The sequence below is a fragment of the Bos indicus genome, chromosome 16 (assembly GCF_029378745.1).
Source record: "Bos indicus isolate NIAB-ARS_2022 breed Sahiwal x Tharparkar chromosome 16, NIAB-ARS_B.indTharparkar_mat_pri_1.0, whole genome shotgun sequence".
NCBI classification, from domain to species: domain Eukaryota; kingdom Metazoa; phylum Chordata; class Mammalia; order Artiodactyla; family Bovidae; genus Bos; species Bos indicus.
The window spans coordinates 55,830,924-55,851,977 of NC_091775.1; the positions used below are offsets into that span (position 1 = coordinate 55,830,924).

At 39.5% G+C, this 21,054-nt stretch overlaps 2 protein-coding genes across 2 annotated transcripts in view; both read right to left on the reverse strand.

Annotated features, from left to right (window-relative positions):
- SLC9C2 (solute carrier family 9 member C2 (putative)) overlaps positions 1-18,265 on the reverse strand; it is a 98,175-nt gene extending 79,910 nt beyond the window's left edge. The window contains exons 1-4 of the mRNA XM_019976284.2: positions 18,130-18,265; positions 11,279-11,379; positions 7,361-7,489; positions 5,144-5,309 (exon numbers count right to left, since the gene is read on the reverse strand). Of these exons, the coding sequence (XP_019831843.2) occupies positions 5,144-5,309; positions 7,361-7,489; positions 11,279-11,379; positions 18,130-18,265 (532 nt within the window). The remainder of the gene's footprint in view (positions 1-5,143; positions 5,310-7,360; positions 7,490-11,278; positions 11,380-18,129) is intronic.
- Positions 18,206-21,054, reverse strand: part of ANKRD45 (ankyrin repeat domain 45) — a 51,734-nt gene continuing 48,885 nt past the window's right edge. Inside the window, exon 6 of the mRNA XM_070768908.1 lies at positions 18,206-18,335. Coding sequence (XP_070625009.1) covers positions 18,331-18,335 — 5 coding nt within the window. The 3' untranslated portion in view covers positions 18,206-18,330. The remainder of the gene's footprint in view (positions 18,336-21,054) is intronic.

Genomic DNA, 21,054 nt, shown 5'->3' on the forward strand with positions numbered 1-21,054 from the left:
AGGCCTGGCGTGCTGCGATTCATGGGGTCACAAAGAGTCGGACACAATTGAGCGACTGAACTGAACTGAACTGAACTAAATGAGTCTACCATCTACAGCATTGCTAGGTCTATTTCTACTTGTTTATGTACTCTTTATGGGCCATTTTTTCAGCTTCTTTGCATGTCTTCCAATTTTTTATTAAGATAACATAACTGTATGTATTACCTAATTAGGTGCTATATGTTTTTGTAGTCTCATATTCTTGAGCTTTGCTTTGTAATGCAGTTGTTACTTTGAAAGAATTTGACCCTTTTGAGGCTTGTTTTTTAGATTTGTTAGGTAGGGCCAGAGCAGCCTTTAGTCAAAGGTTAATTTTCCCCGATACTCAAGCAATAACCTTCTGAGTCCTTTACCTGATGTCCTACAAATTATGATGGTTTTCCACTTTGGCTGTAGTGAACATGAAAGGGATTTTTCCCTTTAATCCTTTGAGTGTTTTCATTCCCAGCATTGTGCAGCTTCTTCACATGCATGCACTAATGAGCACTCACTCACCCAAAGACTCAAGTGGGTAGCTCTCAAAATTCCTTCTTCAGTACAGCTTTCATTCCTGCAGCAATTTGCCCCATGAACTTTAACTGCTTTGGCCTTCCTGGACTCCCAACTCTAGGTCTCCTCAACTCAAAGAAACTACCAAGCTCCACCTAGGTTACCTTTCCCTGCACAAAGACCTAGAAACTCTCTCCAGGTAATAAGCTATGGTAAGGACAATCAAGAACATACTTCTTTTTTCCTTTCTTGAGTATTACTGTCCCGCATGGCCTGATGTCCATTATCTGAGAACTATTTTTCATTTTCATATATTTTGTCTGGCTTTTTAGTTGGCTCAGGCAGAAAGGTAAGTCTAGTCATTGTTACTCCATATTTTTTAATTTAACAAAGATATTTATTTATATAGCAAATATTAATGAAATCACTCAACATTCAAAAAACAAAGATCATGGCATCCGGTCCCATTACTTCATGGCAAATAGATGTGGAAACAATGGAAACAGTGACAGACTTTATTTTCTTGGGCTCCAAAATCACTGAAGATGGTGACTGCAGCCATGAAATTAAAAGACCCTTGCTCCTTGGAAGAAAAGCTATGACCAACCTAGACAGCATATTAAAAAGCAGAGACATTACTTTGCCAACAAAGGTCTGTCTAATCAAAGCTATGGTTTTTCCAGTAGTCATGTATAGATGTGAGAGTTGGACCATAAAGAAAGCTGAGCACCGAAGAATTGATGCTTTTGAACTATGGTGTTGGAGAAGACTCTTGAGAGTCCCTTGGACTGCAAGGAGATCAAAACAGTCAATCCTAAAGGAAATAAGTCCTGATTGTTCACTGGAAGGACTGATGATGAAGTTGAAACCCCAATACTTTGGCCACCTGATGCAAAGCACTGACTCATTGGAAAAGGCCCAGATGCTGGGAAAGATTGAAGGTGGGAGGAGAACGGCGACAGAGGATGAGATGGTTGGATGGCATCACTGTCTTAATGGAAATGAGTTTGATCAAGCTCTGGGAGTTGGTGATGGACAGGGAATCCTGGTGTGCTGCAGTCCACGGGGTCACAAAAAGTCAGACCCAACTGAGCGACTGAACTGAGTGAGTAGTAAATTTATTAGCAAATTTACTAATATATCATTTAACTCTAAAACTTTAATAAAGATACAAATTAAATTCAAGTTAAGTGTTAAAGACACATTTCAAATAAGAATACTAATTAAAAGACATATAATGTTGTTTACCTGAAACTAAATCAACAGTGATGGCATTAACAGTGGAGATTTTAAATTCAAGTCCAATTCTGAATCTTTGTTAAATTAAGACTGTGGAGAGCCTCAGTTATCTACTTTTGAAGTACTTCAATAGGAATAGCAATTCTCTAAGATTTACATAATCTCATTGATTACTCATTAACAACTTCATGAGGTATAAACTGTTATTACCCTCATTTACTGATGAGAAAACTGAGGTAAATATAGCTTAGGATATTTGCCCAAGATCACAGAATTGGTAGGGGCTTCCCAGGTGACACCAGTGGTAAAGAACCTTCCTGCCAGTGCAGGGGACACAAGAGACTTGGGTTTGATCCCTGGGTAGGGAAGATCCCCTGGAAGCGGGCATAGCAACCCACTCCAGTATTCTTGCCTGGAGAATCCCATGGGCAGAGGAGCCAGGCAGGCTGCAGTCCATAGGGTTACACAGAGTTGGACATGACTGAAGCGATTTAGCACACATGCATATAGTTGGTAAGGGGTAGAGGTGGGGTTATAACTTCCGCATCTACTAGCCAAAACACTAAGTTATTCTGCCTTCCATAGTACTAACCAAAAAGTGCTACTGTGAGCACAAAAATGAAGAAAGTATATAATACTAAGTATGGTGATTGTCACATAGTCAACACTCAACATATATTAACTAGTATTTTGTCATCATTACCCTCTCATATACCTCAGAGCCTTTTCTGTCCTTGGGAAATACGTTCCCTTTTCATCTTGGTCAACTTAAAACATGTCATCAACCAACTCTTCTCCAGCACCCATCCTTCACAGACCTGATCCTGTTACTCCATCTTAACTACAGGAGTTATATAGAGGAATCCAGTGTCCTCAATGATTTCATGGAATTGCAGGCCAGCCCTGGACTTCTTTTACTTAAAAGCATAAACTCAAATTTAAGAACATATGACACACAGTGGTGCATTATGGAGCCTAATGTAAATACAAAATAATATAGAAAGAATTATACAACTACATAGTTTTTTTAAAAGCAGCTATTAAATACATTTCATTGCACTAAAATCCAAACTGATCACATTAAATGATACTTTTTTAATGCAAGCAGAAATGATCTGATGAAGATTCTATTTTTTTCCCTTTGATATTTTGAAACACAAAATAATTAAAAATATATAGCTGAGGGTTCTCATTATTTCTATTTCTAAGACACTATGCATAGTTGAAAAGAGAGCAGATCTCTGCTTTCCAGTGTTTGATCTGAGTATATGAAATATCAGATTATAAAGAATCTGTCTACCTTTACAAAAACCCTCTGAAAGATAGGATAGATACCAGGATAATACAGAATTTCTGATAACTCAGTGCCTGATTATGGATCAGTATTCGGGCTGTTTATTTCTTTTCTTTGTGCCTCATTATTGTAGCCAATTCTAATTTGCTTTCTTTAGAAAGCAAAGAAAATAAAAGGCAAGGTAAATTATAATTATCTTATACTACTACTTGCTATTAATTTTGACTATGACAGAAGACACAAAATACTGGTTAAACAGGTTTGAAGATTATTGGCACATTTGATTTAGCTGGTGAAGAAATCCTTTAATTCTTCCCTCAGATTCAATAAGTCAACCAGGAGCAAACAGAGCATAAGGTTTATTGCATAAAGTTTTGAATTTGATGTATAGTTATTTTTAATAGTAAAATACCACAAGAATTACTCCCCACATTTTTATTGGCTTAATGTGAACTAACTTTATTAATTCACTGTAAAATTTTTTAAAGGGAATAATAAAACAGAAAATCATCTGTAATTCCATGACCCAGATAAAACCATTTGAATGTTAAAGGCTTTTTCAAAGCATATAATTCCTTTTACTTAAACTGAGATCATACTAAAACTTTGTATTTTATCCCTTTACAAGCTCCCAGTCCAGATTCATTTTAAAGTAAAAACTGTTTGAGCCTTTACGTTCTTTTAAAATAGGTAATAGACAGGTTCCTTTTAACTTGTATGTGAACATCCATTATTTTTTTCAGTGAGTCAGTCCACCTCAGACTCAGACTGTGCAGATTTCACAGTGCTCCAGAGCACCACATCAAATGAAGAAACACTCACACTGTAGGAACTGCAGTTTTGTATATTATTCTGGCAATTTTAGGCACATGGCAAAAAATATATTTTTTTCCTTAAAAAAGATAATGTATTACAACAATTAGATAGAGGATCCTTCTTATCTAATCCACACAAAGGTAAAGACATCATAGAACCCAGAACTATGTACCATCTGAGTATAACTGGCATAAAGAAAATATCAACTAAGAGTCAAATACCTTTAATAGTTTTCTTGTAAAGAAACAGAAGACTTTCTACTCTCTTTTTGAAAAAATTTTTGAATATAGAAACTGCAATAAATATAGTTTATTAGAGCCTCTTACAATTAAGAGATTGCAGAAAGGGGAGCAGCAAGATAATGAGGTGAATAAAACAAGTGGCAAATACAAATGGCTTAGAGAGAAAAACAGATGGAGAAAAGACAGAAAAATATTGCACCTACAGGAAAAAATGAGAGAGAAAAAGAAGATAGGGTCAGACTCTTTGAAAAATATCTGGCAACAATTTATATCACCATCAAAAGTGTCAAAACCTTTTATGTTTCCTCAACTGTAAGTATAAATGTGTATAGAAGGGGATATCACCTGCCAGAAACTAGGTGTCCCACCCTAATCATAAGGTGATATATTTCCACTAAATACAACTGAAACCTTAAAACTGGTTAATTAAATATTTCTGAGTCAAAATCAGAAATAACAGCATCTAACCATGTTATGTGCTTTTTACTGCTGTGTTAATAAAACATAACAACAGATATTTCAGAGTGAAATTATCTTTTACCAAATAATATGGCAAGTAGTGCAGAACCCCTAGCCCTCTTGGGAATAAGCTTTTACTGAATAACGTATTTGCTAGAGTATACTTTCACCTCATTTCTTCTAAATAAGCTCCCTCTCTCACCTGCCCAAAGTTAGCTGCTTTAAAATAAAGGCCTTTCTAACAAGAAGAACCCAGGACTTAGAAAAGTGCTGCAAAGATATAGTGCCAAATCTCTAGCCTGTGGCTTAGAACTCAATGGAATGGAGCTGAATACCAATTTTAATCACCTTCTAGAAAGATAACATTTTCTCCTTGAAAAAAATTATTTGAGATCATTTATCCCAGGTCCTGGGTTGCTTTATTGACTTTGCATACTCCATCTCCAAGAAAAACAGCATAAAATGGCTACTCTGCTGGATGCACAATTCACTCAAGCATATTATCAAAAGGAAATTTATCCTCATATCTTCAAAATAAGAGAGAGAAATAAATCCAACATACCAACAGTTTTCAGTGAATTCACAGAATAAATAGGATCTGTAATGCCAAGGGCCATGCTAAAGAGGAGGCAAGACTGCAAATCCCATGAATATTTATTGAATTTCAGAACCACATATCCAATTATGATGAATGTTGTAGCAAAGCTAATTAATCCGGTTAAGAAGACCTGCGAAACCAATTCACAATATAGTATTAAATTTAACACCTAAGCATGGCATGACTCCATTTATTCATGTAAGAATCAGATTTTGCTATATATTTTATACAATGACTCAGGAAGATAACTTTAAAAGGTATTCTAGTTTACCTGCCTCCACGAAACCATCCCTTTCAAATGATTCTACCTGACTATGAGAAGACCAATGCACCCATCTTTCTTGTTGCTATTCAAGATTAATAGTTTTCCACATCAAAATGCTCTAAGATGGAGTGCAAATTTTTCTTGCTTCCATACAAAGCATTTCCTTGTTTCCACAGTGATGATCTACAGGGCTCCAGGCAGGCAACAATGGATGAAAACTACATGTCAGTTGACTTGGTCCCCTTATTAAGGGCTTTCAGGAAAAATCCACAGTTAGCAAAATGTTGTGTACATTTCGTTGCCTGATAGGTTTCTAACACTACCACACCTGTCAGGGATGCCAGGAAATGTAGCACTATTTCACACTTGGCCCACTACCATACTATACATACAGTAAGTCACTCCATTATTGAGAAAGAAAGGGACGGGCAATCAACAATGCCTGCCTTAAAAAGAGCAACAGAATGCAAAACTTTTAAACCAGCAGAAGGGGAAAAAAAAGAATAAAGAAAAAAAATTTTTTAAAAATACAGAAAATTGAATCAATTGACTGAGAAAGGGAAAAAGAATGAGGAAAAGCAAAGGAAAAGCATTATAAACTAAAAGTACAAAATCACATGGGACAGATAAATACAAATCTATTTCTTTTGATCTTTAAAAAGTTTATCTTTAACTTATGTACAGTAAAATTCACTCTCTGACTGTATAGTTATATGAGTTTTGACAAATGCATGTAGTCAAGTGAACATGGTCACAATGAAAAAACAAAACAGAGCCAACACACTAAAAGATTTCTTCATTCTGCCACTTTCTTCACTCATCCTGCTCCCTGGCAACCAGTGATCTGTTTTCCAAAGTACTGTTTTGCCTTTGCTAGAAGGAAGGTCTATGTACGGAATTATATTATTCCACAGGTACCCTTCTAGCCTGGTTTCTTTCTCTTATCATGCTGCTGCTGCCGCTGGTAGGTCACTTCAGTCGTGTCTGACTCTGTGCAACCCCATAGACTGCAGCCCAACAGGCTCCCCCATCCCTGGGATTCTCCAGGCAAGAACACTGGAGTGGGTTGCCATTTCCTTCTCCAATGCATGAAAGTGAAAAGTGAAAGTGAAGTCACTCAGTCATGTCCCACTCGGAGCCACCCCATGGACTGCAGCCCACCAGGCTCCTCCATCCATGGGATTTTCCAGGCAAGAATACAGGAGTGTGTTGCCATTGCCTTCTCCGTCTCTTATCATAATACATCTGAAATTCTTCCATATTCTACTTATCAATATTCTGTTTCTTTTTTATTGCTGAGTGAAAACACTAAAGACTTAAACATGTGGGGTGAAGCTAAAAAGTTATTAGCAGAAAACTTCAAACTTTAAATGCACAAAATAACAACAATAAAAGAAGCTAAAAGTCAATCAACTAATACCTAGCTCAAGATATTAGAAAAAGTACAGAATAAAATTAAAGAAAATAAAACTGTTTGAAAAGGAAAATAATCTGGCAAGCATGATTAACAAAAAAAGAGGAAGGCATAAATAAAACAACCATAGCAGTTAAAATGGACAAGTCTACAGACACAGCTGAGAGGCAGTCAGAGGTGGGTTTGGACCCAGGCTTTGCCATTGGTCAGTCTTGTGACCTCTGAACTATAGTCGGCTTATATGTGAAATGGAGATGATATTAACTCAGTGCCTTAGTCACAGTAACTAATCTTATTTACAGATCAGCAAATATTTATTCCTTCTCCCTCCCCTCAACTCTCTTTAATTAGTGATTCTGAACAGCAAAAAGAGTCAACTAAAAATGTGAGATTGGTGAAATATTAATGTGAGATTGATGAATTACTAATCTCTCTAGACAGATTCTCTGTCAACATGAGTAAGGAATAATGGACCATACTTTGTCTTAAAATGTGTTCTTACCTGCCAAAACACATTCTTGAGTATATAGAAGTCCACATCCAAAGCAGCCATAAATATAATTAAAGGTGAAAAATAACAATAAAGTGAAAAACTTGATGTTCTTAGAAGAGGGTAGACGACTTGGTGCATCTAAATAAACAAAGGCCAAAAAAAGTTACTTTGTTACCATTTTGAAGTATTAGAAATTAGGTTGATGATCTGCCAATTAATATGAATTTTACAATATTCCAATTTGTAACTAATGAAAGATAATCTACAATGCCAGTCCTGGGAGTCTTGTGGTAGATTTCTTGATCTAACCATCGACATGAGATAAATGCATAGTCCTCTATTCACCAGAAATATGTGTGACTTTAGGCTACGTAAATATTGCTTGTGGTAACTAATCAGTGTTTTCAAAAATGGTACTTCATCACTGGTTACCCCTGAGATGATTTTAGGTGGTACTTTTTTATTTGACCGTTAGGTAATTATTTTCATTTGTGTAAGAGTGGGAGAAAGACCTTTGCATGGGTACTTGTGATTTCACAGACATTTGCTTAGGATTTTAAAATATTTCAGTGAATTAAGTAGATAAAAATAATATATGGATAATAGTATAGATTGTATACATAGGATGCAAATCATGAAGGTTATATACAAATGAATAGAAAACACAGAAACAATGACTGAAGTGCCGTAAATATATCCTAAAAAGTCTTTGGCCCAATTAACAGTTTAATCTTCACCACTTAACATCTCTGTGCCTCAGTTTCCTCATCAGTAAAATGGGAATAGAGTACCTACTTTCATTGGATTGCTCTGAGGATAAATTAATTAATTCAAGAGTTAATAAGTTAATACAGGTTTCATAGGTGGGACTAGTGGTAAAGGATCTGCCTGCCAGGAAGGAGACGTTAAGAAATGTGGGTTTGCACAATGAGGTACCATTTCACGCCAGTCAGAATGGCTGCTATCCAAAAGTCTACAAGCAATAAATGCTGGAGAGGGTGTGGAGAAAAGGGAACCCTCTTACACTGTTGGTGGGAATGCAAACTAGTACAGCCACTATGGAGAACAGTGTGGAGACTCCTTAAAAAACTGAAAATAGAACTGCCTTATGACCCAGCAATCCCACTACTGGGCATACACACTGAGGAAACCAGAATTGAAAGAGACACGTGTACCCCAATGTTCATCGCACCACTGTTTATAATAGCCAGGACATGGAAGCAACCTAGATGTCCATCAGCAGATGAATGGATAAGAAAGCTGTGGTACATATACACAATGGAGTATTACTCAGCCATTAAAAAGAATACATTTGAATCAGTTCTAATGAGGTAGAAGAAACTGGAGCCTATTATACAGAGTGAAGTAAGCCAGAAAGAAAAACACCAATACAGTATACTAACGCATATATATGGAATTTAGAAAGATGGTAACGATAACCTAGTATGCGAGACAGCAAAAGAGACACAGATGTATAGAACAGTCTGTTGGCCTCTGTGGGAGAGGGAGGGTGGGATGATTTGGGAGAATGGCATTGAAACATGTATATTATTATATATGAAATGAATCGCCAGTCCAGGTTCGATGCAGGATACAGGATGCTTGGGTCTAGTGCACTGGGATGACCCAGAGTGATGGTATGGGGAGGGAGGTGGGAAGGGGGTTCAGGATGGGGAACACATGTACACTCGTGGCAGATTCATGCCAATGTATGGCAAAACCAATACAATATTGTAAAGTAATTAACCTTCAATTAAAATAAATAAATTTATATTAAAAAAAGAGAAAGAAATGTGGGTTTGAACCCTGGGAGGAGGGCATGGCAACTCACTCCAGTTTTCTTGCCTGAAGAATCAAATGGACAGAGGAGCCTGATGAGCTATGGACCATAGGGTTGCAAAGAGACACGATGAAGTGATTTAGGATGCACAGTAAGTTAATAAATTATTAAAATTTAAAAACCAAAGAACTTAAAAGGGAATCTGGCACACAGTTAACACTCAAAAGATGACAGTTGTAGTGGTAGTGTTTCAAAGAATAACAAGAGGCTTTTACAATCCTACATGCTCAAAATACTCAATTCTCCAAGCCAGGCTTCAATAGTACTGTGAACTGTGAACTTTCAGATGTTCAAGCTGGATTTAGAAAAGGCACAGGAACCAGAGATGAAATTGCCAACATCTGTTGGATCATCAAAAAAGCAACAGAATTCCAGAAAAACATCTACTTCTGCTTTATTGACTACGTCAAAGCCTTTGACTGTGTGGATCACAACAAACTGTGGAAAATTCTTAAAGAAATGCGAACACCAGAGCACCTTACCTGTCTCCTCAGAAACCTGTATGTAGGACAAGAAGCATGGAACAACTAATCCGTTGTTCCATGTCCAGCTAGAACCGGACATGGAACAATGGATTAGTTCCAAATTGGGAAAGGAGTACGTCAAGGCTGTATATTGTCACCCTGTTTATTTAACTTATATGCAGAGTACATCATGCAAAATGCCAGGCTGGATGAAGTACAAGCTGGAATCAAGATTGCCAGGAGAAATACCAATAACCTCAGATACACAGATGACACCATCTTTTTGACAAAAAGCAAAGAAGAACTTAAGAGCCTCTTGAAAGCAAAAGAAGAGAATGAAAGAGCTGGCTTAAAACTCAACATTCAAAAAATGAAGATCATGGCATCTGGTCCCATCACTTCATGGCAAATAGATGAGGAAACAATGGTAACAGTGACAGACTTTATTTGGGGGGACTCCAAAATCACTGCAGATGGTGACTGCAGCCATGAAATTAAAAGACGTTTACTCCTTGGACGAAAAGTTATCACCAACCTAGACAGCATATTAAAAAGCACAGACATTTCTTTGCCAATAAAGGTCCGTCTAGTCAAGGCTATGGTTTTGCCAGCAGTCATGTATGAATCTGAGAGTTGGACCATAAAGAAGGCTGAGTGTGGAAGAATTGATGCTTTTAAACTGTGGTGTTGGAGAAAACTCTTGAGAGTCCCTTGGACTGCAAGGAGATCCAACTAGTCAACCCTAAAGGAAATCAGTCCTGAATATTCATTGGAAGGACTGATGCTGAAGCTGAAACTCCAATACTTTGGCCACCTGATGTGAAGCACTGACTCATTGGAAAAGGCCCTGATGCTGGGAAGGATTGAAGGCGTGAGGAGAAGGGGACGACAGAGGATAAGATGGTTGGATGGCATCACCGATTTGATGGACATGAGTTTGAGCAAGCTCTGGGAGTTGGTGATGGACAGGGAAGCCTAGAATGCTGCAGTCCATGGGGTTGCAAGAGTCGGACACGACTGAGCGACTGAACTGAACTGAACTTTATAATCCTTAACAGATACAAGCACTGTCTCCATTTTGTTTTTAATAAAAAATGAGTGGATTCAAATTGCTTATTCATTACTCTGCTGCTATACATTTAAAATTGTGTCAATAAATTAACAAAGTTTTTCTTAGATCTAAGTAATCTTTTGTAGGATGCATGTTTTGCACTTACATGCAATCATGTAAGTGCAATTAGAAAAGAGTAATCATAATTCATCACGACAGTAACTGAGCCTTTTGTAACTAGAGTCCCTGCAGGTATGGAAGACTATAACATGAGAGAGTCCAGTTGTATGTACAGAGAAAGGATACAAGAGCAAGGACCAAAGGCAGATGGTGAAGAATCCAAGAGGGCAATTAGATTTACTCACTTTCAAAGTACTATTTTAAGTCTCTCTAATTCATGTTTCCTTTCTTGGATGGTTTTTCATTTTCAAAAATTTTAATACCAGATAAACTTTTCTCAGTAGCTATTCACATTAAAAAAAATCCATTCATTCAGGAATGGGGACATGAGTTGACCTTGTTTTTGGTCTTTGATCTTTAGTCTATCCTCTAGTTTATCGTATGTAAGTTACCTCAACAAAATTGTAGGCCAGTTGTCCTATCAAAAATCCAAATAGAGAAAGAATCGTCAAGACAATGACTTCAGAATTCTTTAAAAATGCCCTCAGAAGTCCTAAAAAAAAAAAAGTGTTATTTGGACATAAGGTATAATTTAAAAACAATTTATTATCTCTCTTTAGGTGTTTGATTTTAAACGTCCTCTGAATGTCATATTATGAATAACTGACAAAGGTTATATAACCCTATCTCTTAGTATAAGACACACATAGTGAGACAGCACTCGTGTGAATTTGGAAAATTTTGAAGTTCCAACAACCTCCCATTTGCCTACCCAGTGGCACTGTCTGGGTATCTTGCTTCTGGATCTGATGAAGAGAAATTATGAAAACGAAATTTCCTATCCTCAAAGTATCAGCTCACTCATTTAGTCACTCAGTTGTATAAGACTCTTTGCGACCCCATGGACTGCAGCACGCCAGGCTTCCCTGTCCATCACCAACTCCCAGAGCTTGCTCAAACTCATGTCCATCAAGTCGGTGATGCCATCCAACCATCTTATCCTCTGTCGTCCCCTTCTCCTCACGCCTTCAATCCTTCCCAGCATCAGGGCCTTTTCCAATGAGTCAGCTCTTCACATCAGGTGGCCAAAGTATTGGAGTTTCAGCTTTAACATCAGTCCTTCTAATGAATATTCAGGACTGATTTCCTTTAGGGTTGACTGGTTGGATCTCCTTGAAGTCCAAGGGACCCTCAAGAGTCTTCTCCAACACCACAGTTTAAAAGCATCAATTCTTCCACACTCAGCCTTCTTTATGGTCCAACTCTCACATTCATACATGACTGCTGGAAAAACCATAGCCTTGACTAGATGGACCTTTGTTGGCAAAGTAATGTCTGTGCTTTTTAATATGCTGTCTAGGTTGATCATAGCTTTTCTTTCAAGGAGCAAGGGTCTTTTAACTTCATGGCTGCAGTCACCATCTGCAGTGATTTTGGAGCCCAAAAAATAAAGTCAGTCACTGTTTCCGTTCTTTCCCCAGCTATTTGCCGTGAAGTGATGGGACGGGATGCCATGATCTTAGTTTTCTGAATGTTAAGCTTTAAGCCAACTTTTTCACTCTCCTCTTTCACTTTAATCAAGAGGCTCTTTAGTTCTTCTTTGCTTTCTGCCAGAAGTGTGGTGTCATTTGCATATCTGAAGTTATTGATATTCTCCCGGCAATCTTGATTCCAGCTTGTACTTCATCCAGCCTGGCATTTTGCATGATGTACTCTGCATATAAGTTAAATAAGCACAGTGACAATATACAGCCTTGATGTACTCATTTTCCTATTTGGAAACAGTCTGCTGTTCCATGTCCAGTTCTAATTCTTGCTTCTTGACCTGCATACAGATTTATCATGATGCAGGTAAGATTGTCTGGTATTCCCATCTCTTTAAGAATTTTCCATAGTTTGTAGTGATCCACACAGTCAAAGGCTTTGGCACAGTCAATAAAGCAGAAGTAGATGAACTCTCTTGCTTTTTCAATGATCCAACAAATGTTGGCAATTTGATCTCTGGTTCCTCTGCCTTTTCTAAAACCAGCTTGAACATCAGGAAGTTCACGGTTCACGTATTGCTGAAGCCTGGCTTGGAGAATTTTGAGCATTACTTTACTAGCGTGTGAGATGAGTGCAATTGTGTGTTAGTTTGAGCATTCTTTGGCATTGCCTTTCTTTGGGATTGGAATGAAAACTGACCTTTTCCAGTCTGTGGACACTGCTGAGTTTTCCAAATTTGCTGCCATACTGAGTGCAACACTTTAATAGCATCATCTTTTATGATTTGAAACAGCTCAACTGGAATTACATCACCGCCACTAGCTTTGTTCTTAGTGATGCTTTCTAAGGCCCACTTGATTTCACATTCGAGGATGTCTGGCTCAAGGTGAGTAATCACACCATTGTGGTTATCTGGGTCATGAAGATCTTTTATGTGCAGTTATTCTGTTTATTCTTGCTACCTCTTCTTAATATCTTCTGCTTCTGTTAGGTCCATACCATTTCTGTCCTTTATTGTGCCCATCTGTGCATGAAATGTTCCCTTGGTATCTCTAATTTTCTTGAAGAGATCTCTAGTCTTTCCCATTCTGTTGTTTTCCTCTATTTCTTTGTATTGATCACTAAAGAAGGCTTTCTTATCTTTCCTTGCTATTCTTTGAACTCTGTATTCAAATGGCAATATCTCTCCTTTTCTCCTTTACCTTTCACTTCTCTTTTCTCAGCTATTTGTAAGGCCTCCTCAGACAACCATTTGGCCTTTTTGCATATGTTTTTCTTGGGGATGGTCTTGATCACTGCATCCTGTACAATGTCACAAACCCCCATCCATAGTTCTTCAGGCACTGTATCAGATCTAATCCCTTAAATCTATTTCTCACTTCCACTATATAATTGTAAGGGAACTGACTGAAGTCATACCTGAAGGGTCTAGTGGTTTTCCCTACTTTCTTCAATTTAAGTCTGAATTGGGCTTTCCTGGTGGCTTAGATGGCAAAGCATCTGCCTGCAATGCAGACCTGGATTCAATCCCAGGGTTGGGAAGATCCCCTGGAGAAGGAAATGGCAACCCACTCCAGTACTTTTGCCTGGAGAATCCCATAGACGGAGGAGCCTGGTAGGCTACAGTCCATGGGGTCGCAGAGAGTTGGACACAACTGAGCAACTTCACTTTCTTTCTTTGGCAATAAAGACTTCACAATCTGAGCCACAGTCAGCTCCCAGTCTTGTTTTTGCTGAATGTATAGAGCTTCTCCATCTCTGGCTGCAAAGAATATAATTAATCTGATTTCAGTATTGACCATCTGGTGATGTCCATGTATAAGTCTTCTCTTGTGTTGTAGGAAGAGGGTGTTTGCTATGACCATTGCATTCTCTTGGCAAAACTCTATTAGCCTTTGACCTACTTCATTTTGTACTCCAAGGCCAAATTTGCCTGTTACTCCAGACATCTCCTGACTTCCTACTTTCGCATTCTAGTCCCCTATAATGAAAAGGACATCTTTTTGGGGTGTTAGTTCTAGAAGGTCTTGTAGGTCTTCATAGCACCACTCAACTTCAGCTTCTTCAACATTACTGGTGGGGCATAGACTTGGATTACTGTGATATTGAATGGTTTGCCTTGGAAACGAACAGAGATCATTCTGTCGTTTTTGAGATTGCATCCAGGTACTGCATTTCAGACTCTTGCTGACTATGATTGCTACTCCATTTCTTCTAAGGGATTCTTGCACACAGTAGTAGATAGAATGGTCATCTGAGTTAAATTCACCCATTCCAGTCCATTTTGGTTCACTGATTCCTAAAATGTCGATATTCACTCTTGCCATCTCCTATTTGACCACTTCCAATTTGCCTTGGTTCATGGACTTAACATTCCAGGTTCCGAAGCAATATTGCTCTTTACAGCACTGGACTTTACTTCCATCACCAGTCACATCCACAACTGGGTGTTGTTTTTGCTTTAGCTCCATCTCTTCATTCTTTCTGGAGTTATTTCTCCACTGATCTCCAGTAGCACATTGGGCACCTACCGACCAGGGGAGTTCATCTTTTAGTGTCCTATCTTTTTGCCTTTTGAGGGATTGGGGGCAGGAAGAAAACGGGATGACAGAGGATCAGATGGCTGGATGGCATCACCAACTCGATGGACTTGAATTTGAGGGAACTCTGGAAGCTGGTGATGGACAGGGAGGCCTGGCGTGCTGCGATTCATGGGGTTGCAAAGAGTCAGACACGACTGAACTGACTGACTGTTCATGAGGTTCTCAAGGCAAGAATATTGAAGTGGTTTGCCCTTCCCTTCTCCAGTGGACCACATTTTGTCAGAACTCTCCACCATGACCCATGTGTCTTGGATGGCCCTACACGGCATGGCTCATAGTTTCATTGACTTAGACAAGGCTGTGGTCCATGTGATCAGCTTGATTAGTTGTCTGTGATTATGGTTTTCATTCTGTCTGCCCTCTTGGATAAGAATAAGAGACTTATGGAAGCTTCCTGATGGCAGAGACTGACTGAGGTAGAAACTGGGTCTGTTCTATTGAGTGGGGCCATGCTCCATAAATCTTTAATCCAATTTTCTGTTGATGGGTGGGGCTGTGTTCCCTCCCTGTTGTTTGACCTGAGGCCAAACTATGGTGGAGGTAATGAAGATAATGGGGACCTCCTTCAAAAGGTCCCATGCACACAATGCCACACTCAGTGCCCCTGACCCTGCAGCAGGCTACCACTGACCCAAGCCTCTGCCAGAGACTCCTGAACACTCACGGGCAAGTCTGGGTCACTGCTCCTTTCTCCTGGGTCCTGGTGCATACAAGGTTTTGTTTGTACCCTCCAAGGGTCTGTTTCCCCAGTCCTTTCTAAGTTCCTTCAGCTCTATGGTGTGGTTAATGGCGACCTCCTCCAAGAGTGCTTATGCCATACCCAGGTCTGCTGCACCCCAGAGCCTCTGCCCCTGCGGCAGGCCACTGCTGACCTATACCTCCACATGAGACACTCAAACACTCAAAGGCAGGTCTGGCTCAGTCTCTGTGGCATCTCCTGGTACGCAGAATGTTTTCTTTGAGCCCTCCAAGCATCTCTGGCAGGTATGGGGTTTGATTCTAAGTGCGATTTCACCCCTCCTACCATTTTGCTGGGGCTCTCCTTTGCCCTTGGACATGGGGTATCTTTTTTTGGTGGGGTCCAACATTCTCCTGCCAATGGTTGTTCAGCAGTGAGTTGTAATTTTGGAGTTATCGCAGGAGATGATGAACACACGTCCTCCTACTTTGCCATCTTGCAATGTCTTACTACATGTTAATCACTACTCATCCTAAGCTATAGTAACATATATTCTGTAGTTTTCTTAAACACCAGAAATACTTTTAAATGAAATCTAATCATAGGGAAAACTTCCTTTACCAATTAAGTGTTAAAGGACACTAGCTATTCTGTTTATATGAATCTTCTTGCCTTAAAACTCCCTCCGTGCATGCGTGCTAAGTCATTTCAGTTATGTCCAACTCTGTGCAACCCCAGGGACTGTATCCCACCAGGCTCTTCCATCCATGGGATTCTCCAGGCAAGAATACTGGAGTAGGTTGCCATGCTCTCCTCCAGGGGATCTTCCCAACCCAGGGATCAAACCCATGTCTCCAGCACTACCTGGGAAGCCCCTAAAACTTCCTACTCTAAGATTATTCAGCTCATCACTTCCAGAGGCACTATATAGATTACAATCCAGTTAACTTATGCCTAAGGTGAGACTCATTGGCCTCTCAGAGTCTGTATTTCTTGCCTTTCACCTACAGGTCATGACAAATCAGTAAATATTTTTGAACACTTATGCATAAGGTTAGCCAAATAAATGTTTCTCAAGCAATTTCTGCAATGCCCTTTACTGCTTGGAGCACCTGTCTCTATGTAATCATAAAAGATCTAAAGCTAGTGAGATTCATGGTCAGCAGCACTTTATTGTACCAAAAGGGACCAAGGTTGATGATGAGCATTTTAAAGACCCCAGAGAAAGCAATTTCACTCCCTAATGGGAGTAAAATTGAAGTTCTTCATGGGTGTTTGCTTTGTTGCTTCTTTGTAGTCTTTGTACCAGTTTCCCTGGTAAAGAATGTGCCTGGAATACACGAGACCCAGGTTCAACCCCTGAGATGGGAAGATCCCCTAGAGAAGGGAATGGCAACCCACTCTAGTATTCTTGCCTGGAGAATTCCATTGACAGACAGACCATGGAGTGGCAAAGAGTTTGACACGACTGAGCAACTAAAACTCACTTTTGTTCCAGAAAGCATTTTAAACCAGCTGACATTTTGCCCAAATGAAAAAAATTTTTAAGGGAACTAGAAAATGTTCTCTAATCACTAGTGTTGAATTATGGAATAAAGCATCTGTGTTTTTTAATATGTTATTTTATCTGCATGAATATCATTCTTCATGCCTATTGAATACTTTATCATTGTGTAAGAGACCTTATAGGTAAAACTTTTCCTAATTCCCACCCCCCCCCGCCCCAGTGGGTGGAATGGTACATCTTCCCTAAAGAAAAAGCACATCAAAAGTCATAGTAGAATGGACAAAAGGATGATGTTAACTAAGCAAATTGTGAACCATGTATCTGGGTTCTATTTGCCCTCCCCTCATCCCAGATATTTAGGTCAAGTTAGGCCTGGCAGGCTGGAGAAGGCAATGGCAACCCACTCCAGTACTCTTGCCTGGAAAATCCCATGGACGGAGGAGCCTGGTAGGCTGCAGTCCATGGGGTCACTAGGAGTCAGACACAACTGAGCAACTTCACTTTCACTTTTCACTTTCAGGCACTGGAGAAGGAAATGGCAACCCACTCCAGTGTTCTTGCCTGGAGAATCCTAGGGACGGAGGAGCCTAGTGGGCTGCCATCCCTGGGGTCACACAGAGTCGGACACGACTGAATCGATTTAGCAGCAGCAGCAGGCCTGGCAGGCAAGAAGGAAGCCAGGCAGTGTAAAGCTCTCCCTCTCCTTTGTTACCAGAGATTCTGGACTATACCTTTAAAGTTATAATAATGACACTGCATTGCAATTATGTGTCTGTCTGTCTCCCACACGAAAAGCCTCCTTGAGGCTAAGAACTTTCATATTCTCCACACTGCTATGCTCAGCAAATGTCATGAATGAATGAAGGAGCATAGTAGAGATCAGACTTATAAATAAATGAAACAAGATTGATATCATTCACTCACATCTTATAATTTCATTGGTTTTCTTCTTTTGTTGTAATTGTGATCACTTTCTGCAGAAAGATTCAGAGGTCAGAGGAAAGATGAGATGTAAAAACAATCACCTACCTCCCAAAACAAGCGTGGACCATACAAGAATCAGGAAATGTCCCTTCCCAACAGTGTAGTCAGCGGCCCTTCCACAGAGTAAATCAGGTCTGTTACCTTCTTTTTGTACCCAGAAGGACACATTAGTTTTTGACATTGTTTTATCAGTCCCAGTTGATGAACCTGGATGAGATTTACTGTTGACACTTTCACTAGTACAGACTAACCTGTTATGATACACAAAAAAGAAGACCATGTGACTGGCCAGGATCCAATCCATCCACATTCTTTCTACCTAAGATTATACTACACTCAGATCTGAGCCCACAAGGTACAAATTAATACCTCCTGTTCCACCTCTGCTCCAAGAACGTTCTATGGGAACATTAATAGCAGCGTTTGTGTTTCTTCCTGATACTGCTACACATGTATCGGGGAGAGATGGTATCGATTTTTGCATGTACCATTTATTGTACAATATGGTAATGTTTGTCTTCCCCATGGAACAGTGAGTTTCTTGAGGGTCAGGGCCAACTATTAATTTCTCTTAAGGCTATGCACAGAGTGTGTGGCACATAACAGGCTCTCCATAAATACTGGATGAACTCTTTGAGGGAGAATTCTTTCTCTGGGAGTACAAATCATTCTAGAATTTTCTTCTACTATTGCCATTTCTTGCCCCTTTTTAATCTCTCAGGCCCCTCCAACTCCAAAATGACAAGTGGGAAACAGGTCAAAGTTGAATCCTATTGGTTAAGGATGGGGGTGCAGAAGAATGTGAATAACCTAAAAACAAAGGAAAAAGACAAAAGTTGAGGTCTGATCACATGGTAGCTTTGAATGAATTAGAAAAAGTTCCCCCTTGCTAACAATAGGGCACACAGCTTAGCATGTGAATAACAGGCTAGATTTCAACCCCAGGACCCAACCCACCCCCTCAAGCTGCTGCCCTTGTGTGGAACCTAGTCTGCATAAATAGATGTGAATGTCCTGAGGACTCATTCTCTTTTTCTCTCCCTTGCAGCTAGCCTTAACCTAAAATTCCTAGAGGTTCCTGAAGTATCCCCAATAATATCTGGATCTTTGCTTTGCATCTGTTGGGTCTGAAAGTCACAGTGATTCTGACGTGAAGTGGACGATAGCCCAGAAATGGGATTCAAAACACTGTATCTTGAAACCTGTCCCTCCAGCAGCACCTCACATCCTCTGCACCTTCACAGCCTCTACTCAACTTGTCAGGACAGCCTTGCTCCCAAACCAAGTTCTCCAAACTTTCAAAACCAGCAATACCTTCAGCCAAGGCTAAGCAGGTTCAGAGTTGAAACCAAGGTGAAGGCACTGAAAATTATAAAAACTGCTCAGCTCTGCATCTGTTTGCCAGGGACAATACTGCCAACTGATATCAAATTGAAAGCTATTTCCATACCTAATTCCTATTGGTTGCTTCCCAACTTACTTTCATTCTGATTGGCTACAAACATTATGCCCACCCCCAATCCAGAAGAAGCTTAAGTGTTCCCAGGGAAACTTGCATTTCTTAATGCTCAAGTTGTGTCTATACACATAACTGTTTTAACTGATTTTCTTTGCCTGGTGTAATGGCTGAAATAGTCATTGACCATGTAGACAGAACTTCCTCCTATATGGTTTTTTAATATATACTCTGGTTTTCTTTCCTCAACTCTAACCCTTTTCAACTGCCTTGTCTCCTCTCTGACTTTTTCATTCATCCTTTTCTATTTTCTCTTTTTCTGCCTCTCCTTTATTTTCCATGGAGTTTCTCACTCCCCCTTTTCTCCTTAACTCCTATTTGTCATTGGCTTTTGGTCCTTGATTTGAAGAAACAATATCACCCTTCTTCATAGGACAAATGCATCCCAAATTCTGTGATACCCAATGTGATTTTTTTTTATGCCAAATCTAATCAATAAAATCAAATACAGTATAAATTTAAACAAATGAATCAGTTATTAATCAACTTGTAGTTTACTTTGAAGAGAGTTATTCTATGACAATGAAATTCTACTCTCTCCTTCCTGTATCACACTAATCAGGGCACCGAGGATAACACCACCACAACGAGATGATTTCATCTATCGTCAATCTTCTCCATCACTGTGTCAAGGACATTTTGATACATAGAAGCCCCAGTTCCTTCTTGAGACTGACTGGTTTTAGTCAACAGCTCTACGTCTGCCCTAACTGCAACAACCACCACTAGCACTCACACACCATTCTCCCAAAATATTTCCTTTACAATGGTTTGTTGCTGTTGTCTGGTGTGGTTCTTTTATGTCACTGGACCCATTCCTACCATAAATCCTGAGGACTATGTTTTTCTAAAAGCTGTCTTGTACACAGGCTGTCTCCTGAGAGACCCATTCCTTACTCATTCCCAACCTGCCCTTACTGAGCCCTTCTGGTTACCAAGTTCACTGCTCTTTCTCCCATATTCATCTTAACCTCATCTCTATTGCCTGTCACCTTGATTTCTCTCCTAAACTGCTATGACTCACATCACTCTGAGTAATGTCCCTCCAGTTCTGTCTAGTTCTTATCCCAGTGCTATCCCCTCAGGCTCATTGGGTTCACCCATACCCTCCAGGTAAGAGTCATGCAGTTTTTACATTTTAAAAGTCAGATTCTCCATGGCTTTTGGGAAAATACCCATACCTCAAGAAACCCTGAACAAAATTCAGAGAGTCAGATCTAGATTACATGTGGTTCTGAGAGCTAGAGATAACACATAACTAGAATACACAGAGGTGATGAAATTTCTCTCACAACAATATTTCCCATAAAGCTTTAAAAAAAGCAATAATAAATTTATATTTCACCTTTTTTGGTACAGTACTTTCCTTGGTGACTCAGATGGTAAAGAATCTGCTTGCAATGCAGGAGAGCCCAGGTTCGATCCCTGGGTTGGGAAGATGTCCTGGAGAAGGA